At 41.1% G+C, this 26,578-nt stretch overlaps 1 protein-coding gene across 3 annotated transcripts in view; it reads left to right on the forward strand.

Moving 5' to 3' along the window:
* Nucleotides 1-26,578, forward strand: part of pou6f2 (POU class 6 homeobox 2) — an 88,626-nt gene that overhangs the window by 49,390 nt on the left and 12,658 nt on the right. The window contains exons 6-8 of one of the 3 annotated variants that reach the window (XM_084747675.1): nucleotides 11,233-11,367; nucleotides 19,977-20,186; nucleotides 23,141-23,282. In XM_084747675.1, the coding sequence (XP_084603801.1) occupies nucleotides 11,233-11,367; nucleotides 19,977-20,186; nucleotides 23,141-23,282 (487 nt within the window). The remainder of the gene's footprint in view (nucleotides 1-11,232; nucleotides 11,368-19,976; nucleotides 20,187-23,140; nucleotides 23,283-26,578) is intronic. The other 2 variants (XM_084747677.1, XM_084747676.1) reach the window with 2 other exon arrangements.

The following is a 26,578-nucleotide window of genomic DNA, read 5'->3' on the forward strand; positions in this document are numbered from 1 at the left end:
AATATCCCTATTAGGGGACAAATCACACCACAACAGACCTTGTCCCCTTGAGTCAATGGTCTAAACTCAGATTACTGCAGCTAATTTGCTTAAATGGAGAAAGAATTTACCTTTCCACCCCGCCCACATGCTCTCTGCTCTTCAACATGTAGAGTACAGTGAGATGCAGCCTGTGGCTGCCTGAAATAGCCACCACAGTGATGACAAATAGACGGGGGAGATTATAAAAATTTGCTTAAGTGTGTTAATGGGCTGATTGCGGGAGCCCGCTGGATTTTGCTGGAAGTTGATTGATTAGAGCTGCGGGTTTTCTCCACGCCCGGAGAGCTCAGGGATTTGACGGGGTAAAGGCGCTCGCCAAGTCTGTTACACCGGAATTGATCTTAATTAGATCTGAAAGACCTGCCACAGCAGAATGGTCGCGGCGATTAAAATGAAAAACAGGAGAAATTACTGATCAAATTAATCATAATGTCGGGCTACAGCTGTAGGTCTGGTGTAATTTGCCACTCCAGTGAGTTACATCAGCCCAGGCAGGGAGAGGAGAGGCAGTACATACTGATCCGTGGCAGCGGGAAGCTTAGGCCAGCCTATCAACTCTCTTATTCCAGTTGGTATGCCCCGGACCCTCCTGACCCAGCTGCGCCATCCAGTGGAGCTCCAGCATCCCTCTTTCTGTGGCTCTGATCTAATTACTCGCTTTTTATTGCCTTTTTTTGTAGCCAAATCCTTCTACATTATGTCTTTCTCCATCCGGGAGCTGCATCTTCAGCAACAACGCGCCGTCTCTCTGCTGTTCCTGTCATGGTTGTCTTGTCACCAGCATGTTATGTGTTAGCTAATAGCCTCTGACCTTGGTCCAGTGTCTGGCTGGCTGGTTTTCAGGGGGCCTGGCGGAGATGGAGGCGTCCTGTCTTCCTCCTCCGCCAGACTCCTGCCGTCTGTCTGTGTGTCTGTCTCTACTCCCCTTCGCAGTCGTCTCCTTGATCGCTGTCAGAGCCTCACACTGGGCCTGTCCACTCTCCATCCGCACACTCATAGGGGTAATTACAGCCTAGGGGCCTGCCTCCTATCCCTGTGCTCCACAATTTACCACCAAAGCGTCCACAGACATCTCTCTTCTTCCCCACTGCACCCCGACATCACAGGACCGCAGGGCCTCAGACCCACAAGTGCTGCAATTACCTGAGCCTCTCCTCTATCCTTTTCTCTCTCTCTCTCCCCCGTCTCTCTTCTCACTCCCTCTCGCTCTCTCTCCTCTCCCCCCCTTCTCCCCTCTCTACCCCTTGGCTCTCTCACTATTCCCTGGCAATCAGCCTTCATTAGAAGCCTCTGGTGAAAACCCATCGTCACCAAGGTCAGCGGCTGCCAACCACAACGGCCTTTCAGAGGCCTGGCTGTCTGCACTCTCCATCTCTCCTCACCTCCTTGCCATTCTCCTCTCCACCTCCTCCTCCTCCTCCCCCTCCCATTCGCTCCACCATCCTCCTCAAGTCTCGGGCCCATCTCTGCTGCTTTTGTCTCCAGCTGAGGCCCCTTCAGACACTCATGTCACTGTTTTCCGCTGCAGTGCACTTTTACTTATGTCAACCGCTGTTAAAATCACCACTGACCAATTTGCTCCAAACGTCTCTTTTTTTATGGGCGGTGGGCGTCTCTCCCATTATATTAACATGTGTATTAAATGAGCCTTGCACATCGATTAATTGATTTTCCAGATCAGCCCCACGTCTATTCAATTTAGCGAAACGGGCCGCCATCATTCCACGGGGTATTAAATCAAAATTAAAATGACATGCTCAAATGTGGACCCAATGGCTCATACTGTGGCTTGTCGATGAAACTGGCAACGCTTAAGTTGAGGAAAGAGTCCATTATCTATCTCTTGTCTCATAACTCAACTGTGGTGTCTGTGGTTTGGAGAAAGATCACAGAGTTTAGTCACAGAAATATAACTTTACAGATGTTTTTCAGATGATTTATGCAATAAACTAACATGTGCATATGATTAACATAACTAATCATAATTTAGCAGGATTTAGCAGCCATTTGACTCTTCCACTCTGATGTAACAACGTAAACGGAGGCGGGAGGAAGTAAGCAGATATCTTTCATTTGCTCAAATTGCACAAAAAGTAGTGGTGTGATGTTGGATGTTACTGGAACTATAATGCTGCACAGTTAATTGAAATAATATCAAAATCACAATAAGGCTAAGTACAATATCCAAATAGCAGAAGCTCAAATTGTTTAATAAAGGAAGAATGTGTGACAAACAGAATTATAATGAAGTACTGTGGTGCTGCAGAGATGCAGTTATTCAGGTGTAAGAAAACAGGGAAAATAAAAATTGTGGTGCAAAAATTATCATTCCTACTAATCATGAATCATTCGATAATAGCAATATCTGTCACAATAATCATAGGGCGATTATGGCATGATTCATTATGCTTTTCTAACATGGTTTGCAGCCCTAAGGGGCTGTGATAAACACAAATTCAGGTCCCACTGTTCTGATTGCATAAAAAACTTTTTTAACTTAGAATTTGTGCATATGGTGTCTATTCTTTATACAATGACAGTTTTCCTAAAATTAGATTTTTAAAAATGTATCAACACGCTTACAGTATTGCAGTATATCGCAATATATTGAATTGTAACCCCTGCATTGTGATACACATTGTATTGCCCAATTCTTGTTAATAAACAGCCCTAATATAATTGTTTAATTTCTTTTTGTATCCCTGACTTTTTTAAATTGATAATACAATTTCACAATGTGCAGGTGACCACCAAACAAATTTCTGTTAGTCAGAATTAAGTTAAAACCACAAAACTGCATGTTTATTCAAACTTGTTCACTCAGAGATCTGCAATATTGTCAAATAATAGCAGCACTGAGGTGATTAGTACAAGCATTGTACAATATGACCTACACAGTATGCAACAGAAACTCTTTCAACTGTTCTAATCTCATAAATATGCCATTTATAACATATCAAAAGTCTTAAGAAATCTGAGTGGGGGAAATCAGTGGGGCCACATTGCAACACATGTTAAATTGATTTAAGCATGTCGTCTTGTCTGATGTCCACACAGAGGCTCCAGTGGTGTCCACAATCAACCAGAAACTATGCTTTCCATGAGACATGGAGCTGGATGCAGTACAGTGCATGTGGAAATAGAGCTTAGATAAATATGTGGGTCAAAATGACCTAATGGTTTGGTTTCTTTCAATACCTTTGTAATGAAATCAAGTTTTACTTAAAAGGGAATGTTGTTTAAGTTTGTTCATTGTTATGTTAGTGCCAATTTGGTAGTCACAAATATTTTGAAAGTAATATAAAAATTATATTTGTGGTAATTAAATAATTTTGTCTTAAATTTATTTTAATCAGTTGCAACAATTGTCAGATTTTTTGTGGTAATTTGTGTGAGCTTCACCGCTTTTTTCTCACAAAATACCTGCAACTAAAAAAATGAATTTTTGAGAGGATCATATTCTGATGATTTTCAAAACTTGACCTTCAAATGATTCTTCAAGATTTTTTTTCTCTCTTTCAGAACATAAGGAGAATACAAAATCAGTTTTTTTTATGATGCAGTTTGTGTGAGGTTGATGCACACTTTTGGGTAAAATGCCTGGACAACATGTTGTCCTTATTCTGACTTGAAAAAGTACACATTAAATAAAGTTAGTAAATTGCAAATTTGCATTAAAATGCATTTTTCTTTTTTTTAATATGATGGTTATCATCCATACTAGTATATCATGACACCCCAAATTCAGACCATTGTGTTGGGAGATGAATTGTCAGAAAATGTAATTAATTGTGTAAATAAAGGTTAGGAAATAAATGCATGGTGTGGAGGTTAGGGTTGTGGTAGAACAACCTGGATTTCCTGAATCCTCTGGTAAAGTTGACGGTCTTCAGGTGAAGCTGCAAAAATATCTAAACTTTAACTGCAAGCATTCTTTCATCTGACCATTATCCATGATATCACCTGTTTTAAAATCACTATTTTCTAATAAAACTTTTTAATATGTATAAATGGTATGTGGTGCCAGGCTGTGTGTTTAAATGGCTGTGCTGCTAGTTTTGGCTGTGTGGTGTAGAGCATGAACGGGCCCTCAGCTCTCCAGCAGCTCAGCCCAGCCTCTTATTAATGCACAGGAGATCCGGCTCTTAAGAAGGCAGAAAATTGCCTTACATAACAAGCGCTCCACAATTTAGAAATACAAATGTGCACTGTTGACTGAAGCAGAAAATAAGACTGTTGCCCATCAACAGAACCACATTTCATATGAATAATTATAAAGCATGGGAGCTAGATGAGGAAAACAACCTGACCATGACAGCTCTACTACTTTTATTTACTTCAAATGAGGGATTAGGCAGGAAGAAAATCTACAGACTTAAGGACCAACGATGAGCCCTGAATTTATAAATAAGGAGAAACTTAAATTTATCATATTTCAGAGGCATCATTTGGAAAACTGTGAAGCCACTTTCACTTTTAAAATCACACCTACAGCCTGCCTTGCACTTCCCTTTTTGGCTTTTCTGGTTTTGCTGGGTTTTCAGACCTCACCAACTTGATATTTTCTTCGCTTTTTGAGGTCTGCGATTCCTCTAAACCTGGCCCCCGTTAACTCTCACAGTGGGCAGAGGGCTTCCAGCTCAGACACCCAGCAGAAAGGCACAGCTCCCTGATCAGCCCACATGCACATTGGGGGCAACACGCATTAGACGCCCACAGGGGAGCCCTCAGATGGAGCACCAGGCTAGGGCTCACCTAACAGTGGATAAGGAATAGGGTTTCTTTAATTATGAGGCAGGGCTATGACATTGAGTTCCCCCCTTCCTCCTCCAGCAGGCTCCCAGACACTGTCTAAGTGCTCCGCTCCGCTGAGGAGGCCAGTCCCCCCGCGGGGCGCGATTCCACTGCCTGTAATTTCTGATGCCCATTAGTGACCGCAAACAGAGCACCGGGTTCACACAAGGAATACAGCCGCGCAGCACTGCCACGCTGTAAAAAGACCCTTCTAATGCAATGTTATTGCATTATGCCCTCCTCATAGACCAAGTCAAAAGTCCCATTTGTGGTCCCTGCAGAATATTATCAGAAATTCTTTTCCACAGTGTTTTCCTGGTGAGCTGAGCCTAGATTTGGTCTATATTTTGCAATGTACATACTGTATAGTGGGTTGTGTGAATTGAAATTCCTCTAAGCTGTACTCTGCTCTCTACTCTACTCTATGAAGCATTTAGCATTCATATTTTTTTTTCTTGTTGGGTGATTTTATGCCCTTTTTCATTAGGAGCGGGAACGTGCAATTGATGGTTTAGTAAATAGACTCAACTGGAATGCAAGAACAGTGCATTTTCTTAAGTCAACTCCTCCAAGAGGGGAGCCTCCGAAGTCAAAACTCGAGTAATCAATACAAATACGGCTGTAAATGTCATCAATTCATCTCTCCACTTATGCTGATTTAGCTTGTGCCAACGTTTGTGTATATTTGGGAGAACGAGTGAGGAAGACAGTGAAGCAGAGAGACATGGAGGGAGGGGGGAGGGGAGGGAGGCTGGATTTATCGATCAAGGGTGACCACATCTTAGCCACAGAGCCCCTCTCTCGTGATTAATCTTAGGGCTTAGAGTTGGCCAATGACACATGACAGGCCTCCCCCTCAAACTCCTCCATTTCTCTTCATTACTGGCCGTATTTTTGGACACCACAGTGGAGAGTAATCATTTACCTTTATTGTGTTTATAAAGCTGCGGCATGGATGACCCTTCCTATATTGAATTGAGGACATCAAAAGATCACTGGACATTGATTAGGAGGATATTAAAGTCATTCAAATGCTATATTTATATGTCAAACAACAGCAGAGTGAAAAGAGACGGCATTTCCACCTAAACGAAAACGAATGGGTTGCAGTCTCTGCAATGGAAATAGAACTCCTAAAATCAAGAAAAATGTTTTATTACGTATTGAATATTTGAGGTAATTGTCATCCAAAGGCTGGGGGCGAGTCTTTCGATAATACAGCAAAATAATAGTGTTCATAATTTCTTCATAGCCTGATCTCCTGACTCCAATGATTTTATTTTTCATTTTCTCACAGCAGCCAAAAACATAGCCAGGTATCCACTTTAAAGTCATAGCCGGAGCAGCAGTAGATTTACTGCAACACCGGTTTAACGCTGCTATGATTTCCAACCCAACACGAGTATGGTACAGAAATAACTGCACCAAATATGTCACATCATGAGCTGAAACGGTCAGCACTTTCCTGTAGATACTTAATCACCAAGTAGTTTCAAATTTAATACATCTGGAAACAGCTAAATATTATAGATCATTCCTCAGGAAGAGAAATAGTGTAAGAGGATTGTAGTATAACTTATATTTTTACTCGCAGAGTGCCCCCTAACCAGAGGAAATATACCGCTGCTGTGATTGATGACAGAGAACCCACTCTGAACCTCTGCGCCTCACAATTATCAACAAATGGGCTGGAGCAGATTTTATGTAATGATTAAAGCTGCTGTTAATTTCACATGAAGGTAATGAGTGGGGAGATTGACGGCCACTGTCCGACACTCCATCATCCCTTTATAGTTAGTTTAAACGTTTTCACGACTCTTTTCCACCTTCATTTGCATTTTGCCTCATTAGATATGGCCATTTCTGAGGCTGCCCGCGATATCCATTTCCTGGAGTTAATGCATTTTATTTGATCAGCCAAACCTCCCCAGTTAACTAGCTGTCATTCTGGTGTTTCATATGACATCACTCCATTAGCACCCGCCATGCCACCTCCACATCCACACCACACCACTGCTGCCACCACCATCCCTCCTCTGCCTTAAGCAATTACACTGTCCGACCGTCAACCGGATGCAGCGTTATTGTGTTTCGCCGGGTGTTATCTTCCCCAGTTGTTCTATCCGTCTTTCACTTCCCAATATTTTTCCTCAAGAATGGCTCTTTTTGGGGTTTATTTTTCACGACGGCTGCAGCAGAGGCCCAGTGGTGAGCAATAGACGGCGCTCCGAGGGCTCAGAGTGCACGACCACAGTGCGAGGCCCCGCTAACCAAGGGACCAGAGGTGTTTTGGAGGGCCTAATGGCATTTTGATGTTCATAAGCACAGAGGATGTGAGGGGAGGGGAGACAGGGAGGTGGGGGAGAGGCCGTTTTGGGGGGAAGAGGGGGAGGAGGAGAGTCAGCAGAGGACTGTCAGCGGAAGACTAGCAGAGTCCTGACAGACAGAGAACGTGTTTTCTCATGTCACAGCTGATTACATTCACTCCGGAGTGGGAAAAGAGCAGGAGGAGACAGAGATGTGGGGATGAACGAGGGAAACTTCGATGTTGTTCCACAGATAAAGGACATTCTTCCTCTATTGACTGTTGATTTACACTGCTTGGCCCACTTTGACGCACTTTTGGCTGAACAGTAGGGAGGAAAGCATGCTTACTTCCAGCTGTAATCAATCTGAAAGACTTTTTGAACAGGAAAATATTTTTTGTTTCAGTCACTTCCTAGACAAAAGTTTACATGTACCTGCTTTCATTGTCAATTAAAAACATTACTGACCACTAATTTGGTAAATCATTCTCTGTGGTCTTTTATTCTCTTTCAGTTTTCTCTGATATATTAGATAAATGTTTGATTCTGTTGTTGAATCATAGATGAGCAGAAAATAAGTTTTACTCTGAAGCGCTGAAGCCTGAGCGTAGACAAATCTGCCCGCCTGCTGGTGTCTGCACCACTTTGTCCATTTATCTTTGCTCTTTTTTGTCCTGTGCAGGCCCCAGAACAAAAAAAGCAATTAAGTTTCAAACGGGCCACATGAAAAGAGCAAAAACCCAAGAATAAACTCCAGTTAGTTTGTGTCAGACAATTTTGGTTTCCAGGGGTCTCTCCACGGTTTGCGGGGACGCTATTTTTCCCTCTATTCCTGAGATTACACGGGTTGCTGCACCAGGTGACCCTCATGGTCAAACAAGGCGACGGTAGAGCCTGGTGGAGTTTAGATTCCCTCCCCTTCATACCGCACAGAGAAAAGATGCATTTTTAACAATTTGCAAGCTTTTCCCCCCCTCAGAGACATTTCTTTGTGTTTGTTGATCCCTATGTAGCCCTGTAGATTTGGCTATATTAAACTGTGATAGTGCAGAGAGGGATAGCAGTTGTAGTGACTTAAAGGTGATAAAATGATGTCACATGATATAATGGAGGCAGTGCTAAGGTGTTGACAATATTTCTACATTTCTGACCTGAATTTAATGTTAAAATCTCAAACAGTTTTTTTACCAAATACCCAAACTCTGGTTTATTTTTGCATCTGTGTTATCCCAACACTTGTGTGGCTGACCAGAGTGGTTCTACGCTGCTGAAAATCCTCTTGACGCCCTTTTCACGGCGAATGAAAAGAACGAAACACAATGGTTAACATGCAGGCTCTGCAAACTGGAAGATCACTGTTTATCTCCTCCAACACATGCAATCAGTACAAATGCTAGGCCAGGTCTGTCATTTTGTGCCTCCCGCCGAGGTGTTGAGAGGAGTCACCGTGGCGGAAAATCACCTGTTTAGGTGTTGAACACAGCCTCGCCTCTCCTTATTCCTGACTCTCCCTTTCAACTGCTATCCATATTACCCAGTGCCAGGAGATGCAGCAATGAAGCCTGCTCTCTTTTCACCTAGATTAACCAGAATAACATAGCATCTGAAAGGGCTATCATCGAATGAAACACAATGATAATATTTCAAATAAATCTGAAAGCTTCTCCACCGACCTATCACTCACACAATGACACCAAGCACAGCAGACTTTCAGGGACGCTCTGGGTGTGCTCGCCTGAGCAGATCACATTATCTATTTGTTGATCTGTAGCCTCTGTTTAACTGTGTTTAACTGGCCGTGTTGGCTTTTCTCTGTGTTCCCATTCGCTATTACAACACCCATAATACTGTTTTCACCAACATGGATTAAAGACCCCCTTTATCAGCACTTAGGAAGGAATTTTGTATTCAGAAAACAAACTGCCACAGCTGGTCCGTGTTTTATTTCTTCATCTCTATCTCAGCAAAACTCCTCTGTCTCTCACATCTCATCCCATATTGGTCACATCTTATTTTAGGATTTTGAAAATAGTTGTGTTCATATGCAGTATGTTAAAATTACCAATACACTGGCTAAATCCATCTTGATATGTAGTTTTAACATCTAAGAATAGAACATTTTGTACTACATTGTACAACACAATCAGAATCAGAATCAGCTTTATTATTCTGAGTTAGTATGCATTTTTTTTATTGCTCTAATGTACTTACGAAAAAATAGAATAGATATTACAGTTAAGACCGCAGTCAACAAAGCTTCACAAATAAAAGTAAAGAGTAGACAGGACTGTTATGTATATGAGGGTGTGCAAAAATGAGCTTTTGCCATCTTCCACATAAAAAACGTATTTATTACCTTATCAAGATGACCTGATGACCTGAAGCCAGTGAGCTCTCAGGTAACACATGCATGACCGTTAGATGTAAAAAAAAAAAAGGATGATTAGAGAGGAAAAATAATTAGATACAAATTAAAAAAAACTATACAAGCAAGAAATTGTACAGATTCCTTTGTCTGGAAGATCAAACATTAGTAAGCATCATTAGAAACTATATGTGTTGGGATAAATTCTTTGCCAGATGATAAATGCATTTGTCTCCCACTGTTCATCTCTAAGTTTAATGAACATACACACTATTGTTCTTTAAATGTTAAACCACACAAATTAGCTAACATATTCTCCTGAAGTACATATAAGTTTGTGGAAGTTACTATCAGATGTTGCAGGTTAATCCCAGCTTATTGTTACTTTTGCATTTGAATCAAACTTTTCTAACATTTGAGACGTCAAGATTTCCGAAGGACAACTGATGGACACATAAAAGACAATCTTGCGATTATCGAGGAAAAACTGGATGACTTTCAGACGAGAGGAGGCAATATCAATCACGGCCAATTTGAGGCCACCAACATGAAATATGATTTCATAAGACAAATGCAGTGTCATTCTTAATGTGCTTAACCTTTACTGTCAATGAAAAAGTATTGATCGCTCGGTGGCATTTTTTCATCATTTGATTTCAGAAAGTGTAATAATATATGGTGGCGCAGTACGATAAAAGATGAATGGCAACTGAATGATCTCAGATGAACAAAGCTGAATTCCCTGCAGAGTACAGAGAGTGTGGAAAGAATTTCTATCACAGCACACATAAACTTTGACTTTGTTATTTTAAACATTTTATGTAAACTGTACTTTTAATTTCAGGAGATTTGTTTGAATATGTAGCCGACCAGTATTAGCAGCAGGGAGGAGGCAGCCTGTTTCAAAGCTGTGTTTCTATTATTTCTCTATTCTGTTGAGTAATTGGGAGGTCTCCTATCTCTTCTTGGTCTTTGATCTACTTACTCAACCTAATAAGACTTTGCTCTGCTGCACTACAACCAAATCAGCAGTGCATTTTCAGCCCCCTAATAAGTGGTTAGCTTGATTTATATGGGTAATCTCGTCGATGTGGCGGTGGCTCTACAACCTCTCCCCGACGCACTGAGCCTCTTTTCACAACCACAGGCCAGACCAGATGAGTCCATTACAGCGGGGGTAAAGATGGTCATTTTAACCCTCCTCTCCTTCAAAAGTAACAGTGTGCTGCAGCATTATGTGACGCAGGAGGAATTCTTAGTCGAAGCGTATTGAAGCGGTTGACGATACAGTGATGCATGGCCACACTGCCCGGCTCTATTGTGCGAGCGGGATGCTGTTGGGCCATTGCTGCCGGTGGAGAGGCTTGGCTCGGCCCATGGGGAGCCCCGGGGGCCAGAGGAAGCACTTAGAGTGGTAAAATGGCCACTTATTCACAGCCACCCTCCCGTTCTCACTGCTCCTCCCTACCCTCGAGCCTCCCACTGGGTTCAGGAGCACAGACCTCTGGGAACCGCATGATGGACTGCATAGCCCTCTACACTGGACTCACAGCAGTTAGCCTAATCTGGCCTCGGCAACAAAGAATAGGCGTATGAAGCCCCCCCACCCCACACCACCCCCTTGCTCCTGAACCTGCTCTCTTAGGAATTTGCATTATACTAGTAAACGTCTGCACAAGTGACATAAAGAGTTGCGGTTTTGACAAATGATTTCTTTGCTCTCAGCAGCTGAATCCACTGGCCAGCCAGGTAGCAGCGGCAGCAGCCATGGGATCCATCGCTGGTTCTCAGGTGTTTGGAAACACCCTGTCAAACCTGCAAGGAGCCACCGGACAGCTGGTCACCAACGCACAAGGACAGGTGAGTGCTGTATACTCAGTATGGAAGTATATATGGAAGTTGATTTGAGTGATTTACAGGTCTGGATAAGTATGGAAAAAAATATGGAAAATCATTTGTGTTTCCAATAGGGCTGGGTGTCGATACTCAGTACCTTTTAAGGTATCGAATGAAATAACCCAGTACCAAATGGTGCCAAAATTCCACCGAAATGATAGAAAAGGTATCAGATGATTTGCATAATTTTTTAAACAGTACCCAGACCTAGTTTCCAGAGTATCCACAGTATACATTTACTGTAATTTATCATTAAATGATGTGTCATCAGAGATTAAAGGGATATGCTAAGTTGAAATATTCACTGCTCTGACAACAACGCTGCAGCCGTGGTGTTGAAATTTCTATTCCAGGGTCAATAAGTTTGTGAAGTTTGTCTGTTTCACTTTAATTAAAGGTCAAATTAATGCCAAATGTTTGCAGAATTAATAAATGTCTGTTTATTAGTTGTAAGAGATCATTAATAATCTTTTAGAGAGAGTAAATGTTTATAACAATCATATAAAATTATTTATTGAATATGTTAAGGTAAAATAATATGAGTTTAGGTAGCCCTGGTTAGTTTACTTCCTTTTAGGAGTAGACAGTGGAATGTTTCAACTTTCTGCATGAAAGTGTGGACTGAATGGCAACAGTGGGTAAATGCAAGTTTTCCATTGGCTCGACAATCCTGCATATAAAGCCTGGTTGGCTAAGGATCCCAAATGGGAAAAGAAAGCTAGATGCAATCTTTGTGTAAAATTGTTTGACATCTCCAACAACTCTGGAGGTCTTGAGTCTGCAAAAGTATGGAATTTTGAAATGGAAGATGTGTAGCAACCCTGAATACTGGACCCTAAAAAACTTTCTGAAGGATCAGTTATACATACAGCTAATTAAATACTGCAGCGAGAAAACAGTTTCCTTGGTAACAGATCTGTAAGAGATGCTGCTGCACCATCCATCATAAAAGATTTGTATAGTATTTCTGATCTTTCCTCATAGATTTCTGGTGGTGGGTCTGTGTGTTGTCTTTGTCTACACTCTAGTAGCCACCCCACCATATATTAAGCTTTTTGGGAATAAACAAATCCCTTCTTTCTCTTATCCGCATGCGCCTGTCGCAGTAAAACGCTGACCTTGTCATATTTACAGGGTGGCTGCAGAATTGTTCCATCAGTAGCCAGAGGCTTGAACGATGATGCTTGTCATTGTGGGACCCTATCTAATGAATCATCTTATCGCAGGTGCACACAGCACATATTAAAGGAAAATTGTATGGACAATGTGCCCTTTCATGCCACTCTGTGTTATTTACCTTAACCCCAGTTTCATCTTTCAACACTTGTACTGTCCTCAGTCATCTATTTGCCAGCCAGTAGGGCCCTATTGTGACCCTGTAAATGTTGAGTACCCCAAAGTTTTATGTTAGGAGTGTTCATCGTGGGTCTTCAGCATTTAGAAGCTGCTGAATCTTAACTTCTCTATGTTGGGGAATTAGCAATAATTAGCATAATCACCTTTATAATTGAGGATCCTGAATCCATTTCTGACATTTCAAAATTAAATGGATGTTTAAACCATAAAGTGGTTTGTGTGAAACGTGTACATTTTAATTTAAGATGCTTTTAATGTCAATAATTAAATGGAAAAGGCAGAATCAGTGATTTCCCCCATATTTTTTTTTCTCTTCACCCCCACCTACTTGCGGCAGCCAGCATGTGGATGAAGAAAGAAAACAAAACTTCAAAATCGTCAAATCGAATTGTGTGATTTGGAGAATCGTAACAACACTAAAAGGCAAAAAACATAACAAACTAGAATAATGTGACTACGGCTAAAATAATGTCCTGAAACAATAAAGAGAGCGTGAGAAGGGCATATTAAACAAGTGAAAATGTTTAACGGGCAGAACTCGTAAGCCCTGGAACAGTTTTTAAAATACAAGTTTACCCAAAATTATCGAAGCAGAAAACTCGCTCCAGTTACAACACGTTACAAGCAAGAGTACCTTTAATACTACTCTGCGCTGTTATAGATCACATCTTCATCTTCAACCTCACCCTGATTGTCTTATTTTTCTTCTGCTTTAAACAGCCATTTTGAATTGTGCAATGTCGGAAAAAGATTTGGCATCCTCAATAACCAAAACTGCTCCAATATTGTCTAAATCAGCTGAGCAGTTGCTGATATATAAGTGATTATGCTAATTACTGCTACTTTTCTCTAAATGCTGGGGATCCATACTGTGCATTTCTAATATAAAACATTTCTGGGTTCACTCAAACATGGTGAGACCAAAGCAGTAGGTGCATCTCTTAGAATTAGAAAAGATGCGGAAACAGTTTATTTTTAATGTTAAACTTGACTCTTAGCCCACTGGAGTGAAGTTCCAGTACCACCAGTGTGACCATGCCTCATTGTTTACAGTAAAGTGTTGTCTGAGTGCTTGATGCTAAACGTCGCTAATGAGACAGTATGGACTTCCCTGGTTCGCAAGGTGCCTGGAGCACTGGGGACAGATCACTGTGGATATGGACTTGATGGGATGCTCTGTGCTTTTGTAGTGTCTTGGCGGCTGACAGCCCCTGACATAATCAGGTCACAGAGACGGTCAAAGCCCTGGGCTACAGCCTTTGCTCCCCACCTCATTATTCCACAGCATTATTCAGACAGAGGGCTCTGAAACATGCACTACCCTATCAGAAGGTCCCGCCCTCCCCCTTTCCCCCCCAACACAGAGGAGATTATACAGGCTAATACATACTCCAAACAAGGCTGGAGGTCCACCAAACATGTTCTGAGAACTTATGTCAGCATTGAAAGCTACAAAACAGAAAGCAGTGGTGCCACTTTTACCACATTTTGATTTGTATTTACTAGAGTACTGCTGTATTTAGGGGACCAATCTGTATCATCACTGGAATCCATGAGTAAAAAGTCACCTTTCCTTTGATGTAAAACATAGTATACTGTCTTTGACCTCATAATTTCTTCTACAACTCCATCAAAAGGCCCTTTCATAAGCAACAGCCCTGGGGACCTTGAAAAGTGCCACGTTTGATGAACGTTTGGAGTTCAATATGTTTTTAAACCTTAATTATATTGGCCCCAGCCTTTTTGATTCTCCAAGGAGAATCAATGAGGCGCTTTTGTCCTCGCCGCCTCTACAACAGTGATTAAGGCTGTGGATAAAAGCCCAGAATATTGTTGTCACTCTCACTGCTGAGATTTTTTCTCCTTCATGAATCTGTGGCATTTTTTTCATCATCCTCTATTCAGTGTAAATTCTCACTTTTCCTTTGCTTTGTGTGTGGAAACCTTCTTCTCCCTGAGTTTAGACTCTCAGACCATTCATCCCTTTTACTCCCAACATTTCCAGCCTTCGGCGAGAACTTTGGTAAGGAACCAAGGTTATTATAGTTAACTAAAACTAAACTAAATGCTAAATAAGGTGTAAAAAACACTGCAGTTAAGAGAAATAAGGATAAAATCTAGACTTAAGAAAAAACTAAAACTGAAACAATATTGTGTACTAAAACTAATTTAAGTAAAATAAAAATATACAGGAAATGTCTTTAGTTGTAGTTTTTGTCAAGTTGGTCAAATTCGCTAACACAACAAGCACGAGTCAACTGCTTTCACAAAGTTTGTCTGTTTTGTTACCCATTCTGAATTTCTTCAATCTTGCCCCTATTTTGAAAAACTAATACTGAAACTTAGAAAAACAAAACTAAAAATTAAAACATTTTAAACAATAAACCACTCTGGAAACTAATACTAAACAGAACTAAAAGCAAAAAGTTAAAATGAAATTAAAAAAATAAATGCAAAATTCAAACCTATAATAACCCTGGAAGAACCACATGCACAGTTACAGTCAGGCTGTGAGGTGAGTGAAGCTGAACCACAGCACAAGTGCGCCCTTTGTATTGATGGATGCTTCCAGCCCTTACATCACGTGTAACCTCAGTGTAAACTGCTATTGACCTTGTAATTGTAAATCTACTTTAGGGCTGCAACTATTGATTATTTTCAGTATCAGTTAATCTGTCGATGACCCACAAGTGCCCAGATTGCTTCTGTTGTCCGAGCAACACTCGAAAAAGTAAAAATATTAAATTTATTTAGACATAAAACATGGAAAAGCAGCAAATTTTTGAGTCACTGCCACAAGCTACCATTAGACATTTTTGTTGGATACATTATTCACACAGTTAATCAATTTTCAAAAATTTATGTCAATTAGCTAATACATGTTTAACAACTAATCAGTGCTGCACCAATCTACTGTATGTGTGTCTTGTTTTTGTGTCATGTATTTGATAAAATAAAACAAACACTGTTTAATTAAGGTACCATTATACAACACAGGGTTGCACAATGAAATGAGAATTGTACTTCCTTCATGCTACACACACATACAGCACATCTACAGATAATTAATTAAATTCAGAATAGACTAGGATAAAATATAAAATAAAATAAAACAATATTGTATATACAGTTATTTACATATACATATGCACAAACACATCCAGGCGATGATTCTGTTGTGCATTTTTTTGAATTTGCGTCCAGTTGAATGTAAATAGCAGAAAGAAGACGGTGATCATAATATGGTCGAAATCTTCACATAAAAAGTTCATCATCTGGGAAATATTGTCTGTCGGCTTTGACTGCGTTTGTGCACAAAGCGTCATTGATTTAAACACAGAGTCCTCCTCCCTTTGCCCTGCAGGAGTCGTGTTGCGTCCTGTCAGCTCAGAACTGGTCCTCTGGTAAAGTGCAGCGCCTTCATACCGGATGTTGTGGTGGAGCAAGTCTCTATAAGATGTGGCACAGCCTGAGTCCCATTTTGTCCGGTTCATTTTCATTATCCAGGAGCAACCTTAAGTCTGAGATGGTTTAGCATGGCTCTTATCCCCGCTCTCCTCCACTCCTGATCGGCTGATCTGACTGTGTGGTCAAAAGATGCCATGCGCATTGTTGATCGCCTCAAGATCTGCTGCTCTTCAAACCAAACCCCACTCCTCCTTTGCCAGTGCCTACGAGTTTATTTCTGTTGTGGGCGATACGGTTTCCAGCAATAAAGCCGAAAATAAATAACAGATTAAATGAGAAAAGTAGCAAAGTTTGAGTGAGCCACTGCCCGCAGCATCGTGTTGCAGATGACAGAAAATACCTGCCACCCTACATAGGAAACATCTTCTGTCCAGTGCACCATTATAAGTCTGCTGTTTTAGGCTTTGATTTTGCTCTGAATCTTAGCTTTTTTCTGGACTTTGGACCAAACTTCCCAAACATTTTCCCTCTTGGGTCTAAATTCACCGCATGAACAGTGGAGGAGAGAAAATGGGCAGAGATATTGCCTGGCGACCATGGCTAAAGACACAGATTGCCCTGGCTGGAGAGATGAGATGACATTTCTGTGGAAACAAGAGCAGCATAATCTTAATGAGTTCTGCTGGGTGGAGAGAGACACGTTACTCACATGTCATACGAACTGGAGCGGGAAGCAAACACGGGAAGCCAAATAAAGGAGAAGGAACTGAAAGATAACTGAGGAGAGGTGCTTAGCAGCGAGGGAGAGAGGGTCCTGAAGGCTGCTTATTTATGAAATGTTGCTACTATGAAATTGCACCTTAAGAAATGGAGATGATTGCTCGTCTCTATCAAATATGTGCTTGCTTGGGATTTCCTGCTGGTTGATTTGGAGTACTGCAGGTTTGGAAGTGCACGCTCACCAAATGTGAGCTGTGCAACTTCCTTTAAAGTCACTTCACTGGTGAATGTTATCAGTAGAACACGAGGAAATGTATTAAAGTTTTATTCACTTTTGAGTTACATTTGCCAACTTCCTTCCTCACTCTCTGGCATATCTGGTGTATCACGTGTTTTCCTGGAAGTTATACCAAAGTTGGAAATGCACTGTTACCTTTACAAAATTGCAGATCTCCTTGGTTTTGAATATTGTTGGAAACATTGGTGATAATATAAGCGCACAGCACAACAAAATATATAACATATAGACTCACAAGATGTGTTTCAACACTAAAATGACATGCTTTAAAACAACTAACTTTTTTTGCACTTGCCACTCTTCTTTAATCTCACAAGAAACAAAGTTTTGAATTAAAGATTACAGAGGTGTCACACAAGGTTGCACTGCTTTAAAAAAGTTGTTCTGAAGCATTTTTATGAATCAAGCACAACCTTACAGTTAATTATTGAAATTATCACCAAGCTGCCAAATACACATAATGATAGATAATGAAACATAAGCTGAAGTTAAAACATGTTTCTTGATTGAGATCTGGAAATTTCTGTTAAAAGAATAAGGAAGGAAAAGAGATGACTCATTACTGTTGCTGTGTATTTAATCATAGATCAGAAATGTGTTGAGTACTCTAACAAAAAGGGCAACAAAAAAACTGAATAACAGGAAGGCAATCCAGGCACTCAAAAATGTAAGAAAAAATAAGAACAGAAAAGGAAAAAAAAAACTTTACTGTAGTGGTGAAATCATCAAAAAACCCAACATGTCTGGACCACTGTAGATCTTCATCAGGGCTTTAAACAAACAGACAGCCAACACAACAGCAACAGGAGGCAATCACACAATCCAGAATAATTAAATATCAGGTGAAATAAAGTGAAAGCACAAAAGTTAACACAGAAAAAAGTCTGTATCATAGATGGAAGATCAGCACCCTAATATAGGTTTTAATGGGAAAGCCTATACAGAGAAATTAGTTAATTTAAGAATCTGACCAATCATTGTTTCAAAACTGGACCCTTTTGGAATTTACAGATGCATTTCTTTATTCAAAGCGTTTGCGTTTTAATACCCAGAATTAACTTAAACTATCAACTTAAGGCTTCTGAACTCACTACTTCCCATTAATGAAGGTTATAACAAAGTTTTCCCTTCTTCCTACAAATTAACACTCAACAGAACCCTCTACCTCTCTACTCTACCCTTCCAGCCCCAGAAGAGCTTTGAGACACTGCCATGAAACATCTGCCTGAGATAGTGAGATGGAGAAGCATTGCATGGTGGGACGGGGACGAGAGCTAAGCTGTCACTTGCCTGCTCTTTTATTATGCTTATAGAACAACCACTTAGTCCAATGACGATGAATAATTGAGCGGAACAAGTTCCCTGCCACAGTGGCATGCAAAGCGGGATCAGTGGGACTCGGGAGACAAGAGCGTCAGGCAGGGCAATAAAATATGCTAAGTGGCAGGAGAGCATTACAGGGAATTTGTAAAGCCGGCGCAGAGAGAGAGATAAATTATCTCTCCCCTAATGCGAAGCAACGTAAGCAAATGAGCCGTGGCAGGGATGAATTACAGATTGTCGGCCCACCTTTCTCTCACTGATCCCTCCCTATTATGTCAAAGAGACTGGGGGGGAGAGAGGAAGGGGGGCAAACCACGCGCTGAAGCACATCAGCAGTGGTGGCGATAGAGACTAGGGAGCCAGAGGATGCTTGGGTAATGCTATGTAGGGGATGTTTATAGTTGGGGTTGCACTAAAATAAAAACTTAAAAAACAAGAAGAGTGCAATTTTTGCAAAAGTAGCTCTCTTGCCCAGTAACAGAATTTAGAATGACGGGCGTCTCATCCATGTTGAGCTGCTCTCTGGTGTAATGAGGCTTGGTGGAGCAGCGATGTCAGCGGGTGGGGAGGGGGGGACCAGGGCGACGGCTGCTCAGGAGCTGCTCAGAACCAGTCCCCAGATGACATTAACCTTCATCATGGTGAAGAGGCGCTAAGACCCCCCTAAAGCGCCACTCTTGGCCACACTCTGGCAGCTCTGAGAGCTAAAACGCTGCAGTGACACTCTGCCGCCCCCTTTGATCTGCCCTTCCTGATTACAGCCACAGAGGAGAGGAAAGCAGGGGCTGGAGGGGGGGTGGAGGAGGGGGTGAAGTACCCCTGGGACCCCTGAGAGTTGAATTAGAAACACAGGGTCCTGTCTCACTCTCTGATGCTCCTCTTTTCTCCCTCTTATTGTTTCTTTTCTTGCTCTTTCTTTCCTCTTCCTTTCCTTTCTCTCTGTGTGTATGTGTGTGTGAGAGAGGGTGAAATGGGGGTCTCTCAGCAGCCTCACTCCTTCACACCAGAGACAGACAAAGACACTTAAAGCACAAACACACTTAGACACACACACACTCACACACACACACACACTCATCCCCAGTCTTGGCCTGGTGATGGATAATACAGTCAGTGGTGTGCACCATCACACACACAGGTATTCAGCGTTGACCTTTGCAGTGTGCTCCCAGCAGTCTGCTTTGGCTTCACTTGCTCTGGCCTGTAAAACCACCTCAGTGACAGATGATCAGTGGACACTTGTGCATGTTTCTCTCTTAAAAACCACACCAACCGGAAGGCTGAGTGCTCTGATTAATCTCGTAACACGGCGAAACGACCGTGTCGTGCTTTGTTTCCGATCAAAAAACAGGACTCACAGCGGCAGAGATCATTAAGACGGATACCTCCAGTAGCGTTTACCCTCTCTGCTCCATCTTCTTTTTAAAACCGCCCAGCTGATTTCGTCTCCTCTCTACCCCCTTTGTAGATAATTGGAACAATCCCACTGATGCCCAACTCTGCAGGGCCCTCCAGCCAATCAGGGGGTGGCAACCCAGCACTGCAGGTACAGCCAATTACACCTCAGCTTCTGACCAACGCTCAAGGCCAGATCATCGCCACGGTGATCGGCAATCAGATCCTGCCTGTCATCAACACCCAGGGAATCACGCTGTCACCAATCAAGCCTGGACAGCAGGTAACATAGACACTGATGCACAAACACACACACACATACATACAGAGACAAGAGACAAGAGAAGACATCTTGTAGAGCAGCTTATTATATACTTTTTTAAAGATATTTTTATTGAAGCAAAATAGCTATTTTACATAAGTAAATAAACATGCAAAAGAAAACTTAAATAAATAAGATTAAGTCAAGTATGAGGTCCTAATGTATGCAAATACAGTGTTATAACATTAAATAGACAATGTGAGCACAGGAGGAAAAGTTTCCACACTACTTCACTAGCCACAGGGAGTGTAATGATGGTAGGACTTATTTTTTCCACGCCCCCAGTTTAAAGAAACAGAGCGTTACACCAGCATGGAAGCTAAGCATTGTACTGCCATGGTGAGTGTCAGCAACAAAATGTATTTTAGCATAGTAAGCTCTATTTAGAATATTTTCACTGCATTACTTTGCTGTCAGGCGGCCTTTTCTGACAGGAAACCGTAGATATAAACTAACAAATCAAGACAACAATAAACCAGCAACTCCCATGTTCTGCGAGGTAAAATTACTGATTTTACCTTTGAAGTTTGGTTGGTTCTGATAGAGCGCTATTTGGCTTATATAACTGCAGTTCTGCATTAGAAAAGGTTGTCTGACCGCAAAGTACAGCAGTGAAAATATACTAAATACAACATACACTTAAACTGATACTAATTTTTTTAAGGTGGACCTTTATTTAGATGGTTAAAATACATTTTTTGCTGTCCTCATCCGCAGCAGTTCATTGCTTAGCTTCCTTACTGGTACTCTGCTTCTCCAAACTGGGGGCGTGGCCGACCACCGTCTGCTGTAAATAATACGCTGACTGTCAACAAGTGCCTCTTACAACCCCACTTTATACACTTAGAGTTATCACAAGAACTTTTTAGCTGGTTATTGAACAGTCTCAGTTTAATGCTGATGTCTCTGCATGACCTACATAAGCAAATGAGACCATCCGCAAGAAGACTGGCTGTTTATATAGTTGTTCTTAATGCCACCAGGTCATTTCACTGTCAAATCAGATGAAACAAGCCTGTGTTTTCATTTTCCCAGCCAAAGTCCCAGTGAGTAGCACATTAGTCAGTTAAAATGAGGCAGGAGGAGATTTTTATTTACGTAGTTTTTATTTTTGACATTAAATTTTGTGGTTATTATGGTGGAAACGCTACAGCTTTTGTCTGCAGGGACCTCCAAAATCAACATAATATGAAAGTTCCTTGTAGTAGCTTTAAACGGATGTTTCAGCAACGATCAAGACTTTAAAACTGTTGAATGAGCAACACCTAGTGGAGTCTGTTTATTCATGAAAGCCTCCAGCGCTGCTCGTCAGGTCTGCTTTATGCTAAACACCTCATATTCTTCCCGCCTCAGCACTCATAACGTTCATTTGCATCATTCCACTCGGAAAATTGCAGCATTTGGTACAATTGTTCCCAATCTGTGTGTGTATGTTTCAGTGTGTGTCTGTGCGTGCTCGGAAGGCACTTGTCAGCCAACCTTTCAGACTGCTGCGCCCCTGCAGAGCCCAAACCAAAAAAAAAAAAAAAAAAAAAAAAAAACAAAGCAACACTTTTCATCACCCCACTTAAAACTCAAACACTCCTGCCTCTGTTCTCTACCTCTTTCCGCTTTCACCCTCCCTCCTTCCTCCTTCTCTTTCTCCTTCCTCAATCACACTCTCCAGCCTTATGATTTGTCCTCTCTGACCTGAACAAGAAGGATTTTGTTTTGATTTAAAGGAATAAGACACACAAGCTCATTTCCTTGTCTCAAGTTCATACTGTAAGTGTAGAAACTCGAGCTCAAACATCATCTCCTCCCAATTTGAAGATCTATACAGTGCACGAGCGTGGAGTCAGATGCATGCACACAACAATGAAACATTATTGACTTGATAATGGCGATGTCAGCGCAGAATTACAGGGTAAAAGTTCACACTGAAGGCCCGTACAGTGCAGAATGGATGAACAACAGATGGACACCTAATTGTGGCTCCCCCGAAAACACCAGATCATACTCTTGAATGAATTAATGCATTTGTGATAATGTTTATGCTTTTGTCTCCACTTCAAAGCCCGCATGTACACATTGTTCCACGGGCATAATTTACGGTTGTCAGAGCCTGCAGTCTGGAATATTTCCAGTGAAGCTAGATAATTCTCCGAGCCTGTCAACAGTCCTGACAGTGTGTGCATCGCTGTTGACACCCCCCACCATCCAAACAAACACATGCCACAGAGAAAATAATTAATTGCAAAGAAGGAGAGGAGAAGCCGGCCCCAGCTTACAGCAGAGACAGCTTTTCACTTTAAAAGTGACGACGTACCATCTTGATCTTGTAAAAGCAATTCAAATGTGCATAAAACATGAAAATACATCGTTTTCTCACCATCAGAGCACGTAGCGTGTGGATCATGAATTATGTTTGATACGGGGACTGCTGTGTCCACATGTTTTTATTTCACGTTCAGGCTGCCATTATTAGCATCCTCTCTGCTCTGATGACGAGAGAGGAGACTCTAATTGTCACAAAGAGTTTTTGTTTTTGTTTTTTTTTTAACTCAGTTGATTTTCTGCAGAGGAGCGATTGTAAAGCTCAGAGACAGTGAAGCACCTCAGTTGACTCCTGCAGTAGTAAACCACTGACTGCTGTAGTCTATTGAGCAGACTATTGACACTATATTCTGCTCTGTCAGTCTAAATACTGCAGGCAGTCATTAACATTTATCCATCATCCGGTACAAGGTAAATCTCATTATATTCAGCTTCTAAGGGGCTAATTTAATAGCTGTTGATTGGTTGATTAGATTTAATATCACAGCCTGATCGTCATAATGGCATGATTACTGTAAATGATGATTATTGTGGAGGGAATAATAGATGTTTTTCTGCTGTCAATATATTGTATCAGCTCTGTTTGTTTGTGTGTCCAGCAGCAGGGTCAGACAGGCCCTGCATCGTCTCAGCCCAACCTGCTCCACATGCCCCACAGACAGAGTCCTCTCCACCAGGCCTCTTCCTCCTCCTCCACCTCCTCCTCTTCCTCGGCTCTCAGCGTGGGGCAGCTGGTCAGCAGTAAGTGTTCGACACAGCTCACAAAAACACAACATGCCTTCAAACACACAGAATAAAATTTACTGTCTCTTGTAGGTTTGGTATGACAGCGAATCTGCATTAAAGGGTGAAATCAAAGTGTAATTTTCTAGAACAGCTTGTAGCTGTAGGTTTTAGTAAATGTTATCAAAACAGGAGGAGATAATGTGTTTGTTGGGGACCAATTTTAGCTGTGGATTAATACACATTTGGTCCTCAAGTATTTACAGCAGGATTGTTTATGTGAGATTGATTTCAGTGGAGCACCATGGGACTTTATTTCAGAACAAATATGCACTGTAGCTAACAGCGAGAGACAAATAATTTTTTCATCCCATTTGAATTGTGCCATGAAGTACACATATGATGTTTGTGAGTTTAAAAGATAATTTCACAAGTGAAGAAAGTCATAGTTGGTCTTTTCACTGTTGAAGTATAAGACTGTGAAAATACACTACACACCCAAAAGTCACCAAACTCGATCTTGCATGCTAACTTTTATGGAACTAACTAACTCCTTTTTTATATAGCTGCGGCTCTCAACATGGCTAGATTGGTAGTTTCACCTATTTTATGAGTTTTTCTGGAGGAATGAGGTGAAATGTGCCAAGGTGACGGCCATGTCTCGTTTTGTACAAGACAAGAGATGTCATTCACTGAGCGGTTTCACACAAACTAAATGGTACTTTCTTATCTTTACGAATTATGAAATCATCTTGTGTAATTCAGTGCACAATTCAAGTGGAAAGAGGAGATATATCAGTTTTCTACGGAGTCTTGTAGCCCAAAGGAATAAGCTATATCATGAAATGGCTACGTAGGCAGTGCTCACAAGGGTGAATTCATTGCTGGTTTTGAACTTTTTATGGGCTTTGTTGACAATACAAAAATATATATTCCCAGACTGCAAATAGCATTTTCTAATCAATTATCATTTTTTCTTCATATTAGAGCAGTGATTTTTTTTTTTATTAGAAATTGCTTTAAAGTTTCTTACTTCCCTGGTCTTTCATTACTTTAAAGGTGCTGTAAGTGATTCTGGAGAAAGATAGTTGAGTGTTGAATCTCATCATTCATGCTTTTGGTTGGTGTCGGGACCCAAGCCGTGAACCTAAAGACCTGGAATGAGACTCAACAATCAACTTTCTTTCTCCAGAAAATTAGACAATACTGGATTAAGTGACTGTATTTTTTTTTATTTATTATCCGGTTATTAAAAATACACACAACAATCATTTTTATGTGTGAATGTTTTAGGCACCACAAATGAAAAGATAATGAAAAAGACATCAAATGGGATGGGTGCTGGTTGACAAAACACCTGATGTAGAGAGAGAGAGAGAGAGAGAGAGAGAGAGAGAGATCCACACACCAAAAAGCTCCCGATGTCATGATGATGTAAAAAGGAAGTTTATTTGTCTTTGAGCTGCTCCTCAGACTGCTTCAGCAGTTACACACAAATAACCGTCCTGTAAACTGGAGCTTTTTGGTGTGTAGATCTCTCTCTCTCTCTCTCTCTCTCTCTCTCTCTCTCTCTCTCTCTCTCTCTCTCTCCTCTTGGGCACCATAAATGTAATTCAACTGACCTTCATTGTATTGAGGAGGAGGAAAAACATCTCAGCAAATAAAACCAAAACTATCTGCATGACTCGATACCACAGAAGGCAAGAGAATAAAAATATATCTTTGTAATTTAGATCTAAAGATTCAGTATGGTGAATGCTTAGTATTGTGGCTGCGTTACTCTCAGTGTGGACAGCTTTTGACTGATCCCCGCCTCCTACGATTGTTTTATTTTTTTCCTGACTGTCAATTCTTTGGTTTATTAGACAATCTAAAGTGGCGTGTGTTATGTATAATGAACATAAGTTTCATTCTCCCAATGCGGGGGCCTGTGGCAGAGCCTTATAAATCACTGGGCCACAGCCTGTCAGCATGCAGCTATTGCCTTTAAAAACTCTGTTTTATTCAGATAAATTTCATTTGTCAGAGTCCATTCCCCTAAACTCCATGTAAACTCATTTCAAAGGCAGCTACAATGCCACTGAATTTAATAAAAAACCAAGTCGCCATTGATCAACTTGTTGTAGACACTGTGTTTAGTTTGTGTTCACTTGTAGCCTGGAAAATATCTTATAAACATTTCTGAGTCTGCACAAAATCATTGTGGTTCAGTTCTGAGGTAAATAGAATTAATGCTTTATGCTGAGTATGAGTCATATCACTTCCTTTCAATATCACTTACAGCATACATACAGAAAGCAAAATCCCATGACAGAATCAGAGTCGTCTGCAGAGAAGAGAAGATGAAATGTCATTGCATTCACTGGCCACAAACAAAGTGCGAGAAACAGATTAAAAAACAGAGAATGTCTGTTACTGTTATTTGAAATAATCAGATGGGAAAATGTCAATCAGGGAGAAGAATGTCAGCAGTATTTTGCCCGAGGTTGTTTTTATTTTTACGTTTATTTATCCAGAGAAAGTCAGCTGAGCATACAAACTGTTTTCCAGCAAAATTCTACTTAGCATTCATCTCACCACTCCAACCACTGTCTTCTGTTGGTTTCCAGTGAGCAGCTGCACTGGAACAAAACAGAGGTTAAAGTGTCTTGCTCAGTGGCACTTACTTATTTACACCTGGCAACAACACGAAATCTGAGTGTGGATATTCTGTCTGGATATGGAAAATTATATGTTAATGCACGTGTGAATGCATCCAGAACTTACTGTGATCAAAATGTGATCAAATCAGCCAACTGGGATGCCACAGTGAGGAAGTTTCCCCTCTATTAATTATTAATGTTAGCTTTTTCACAAGGCTGCCATGGTTTAGCCACGTTAGTCTTAAGTTTTGACAAATTAGCACAATTTAACACCTTCATGGTAATGCATTGAACAACAGACTACTCGCTTATGTCTGCAGGCGAAGTTATGGTTCTGTATAATCGCCCTTTCAGTGTATTTCAGTCTGTACAGTCATATCAAGCATGACTGACTGTGGTTAGCTTACAGTGTTGGGTTTGAAATCTGACTCTTGCTTCCCTGGCATAAACATGCAGTGATTTAGTAGAGTCGTGTTACTGGCCACGTGGCAAATGTGAGTCCAGTATTCACTCTCTTTTAGCTCAGTTTTTGGTCTCCACCCACTTCTGAGAAAGATAATTGTGTCTGTATTCATCAGCTCGCTGCTAACTTTGTCTGTCAGCTGTTTGGTGTTGAGCAGGTAGAGTGAAAACTGTGATAGTGAACCAAAACCATGAAAATTGTCTCTTGGT

This window comes from Lutjanus erythropterus, chromosome 21 (genome assembly GCF_056507025.1).
Source record: "Lutjanus erythropterus isolate fLutEry1 chromosome 21, fLutEry1.hap2, whole genome shotgun sequence".
NCBI lineage: Eukaryota > Metazoa > Chordata > Actinopteri > Lutjaniformes > Lutjanidae > Lutjanus > Lutjanus erythropterus.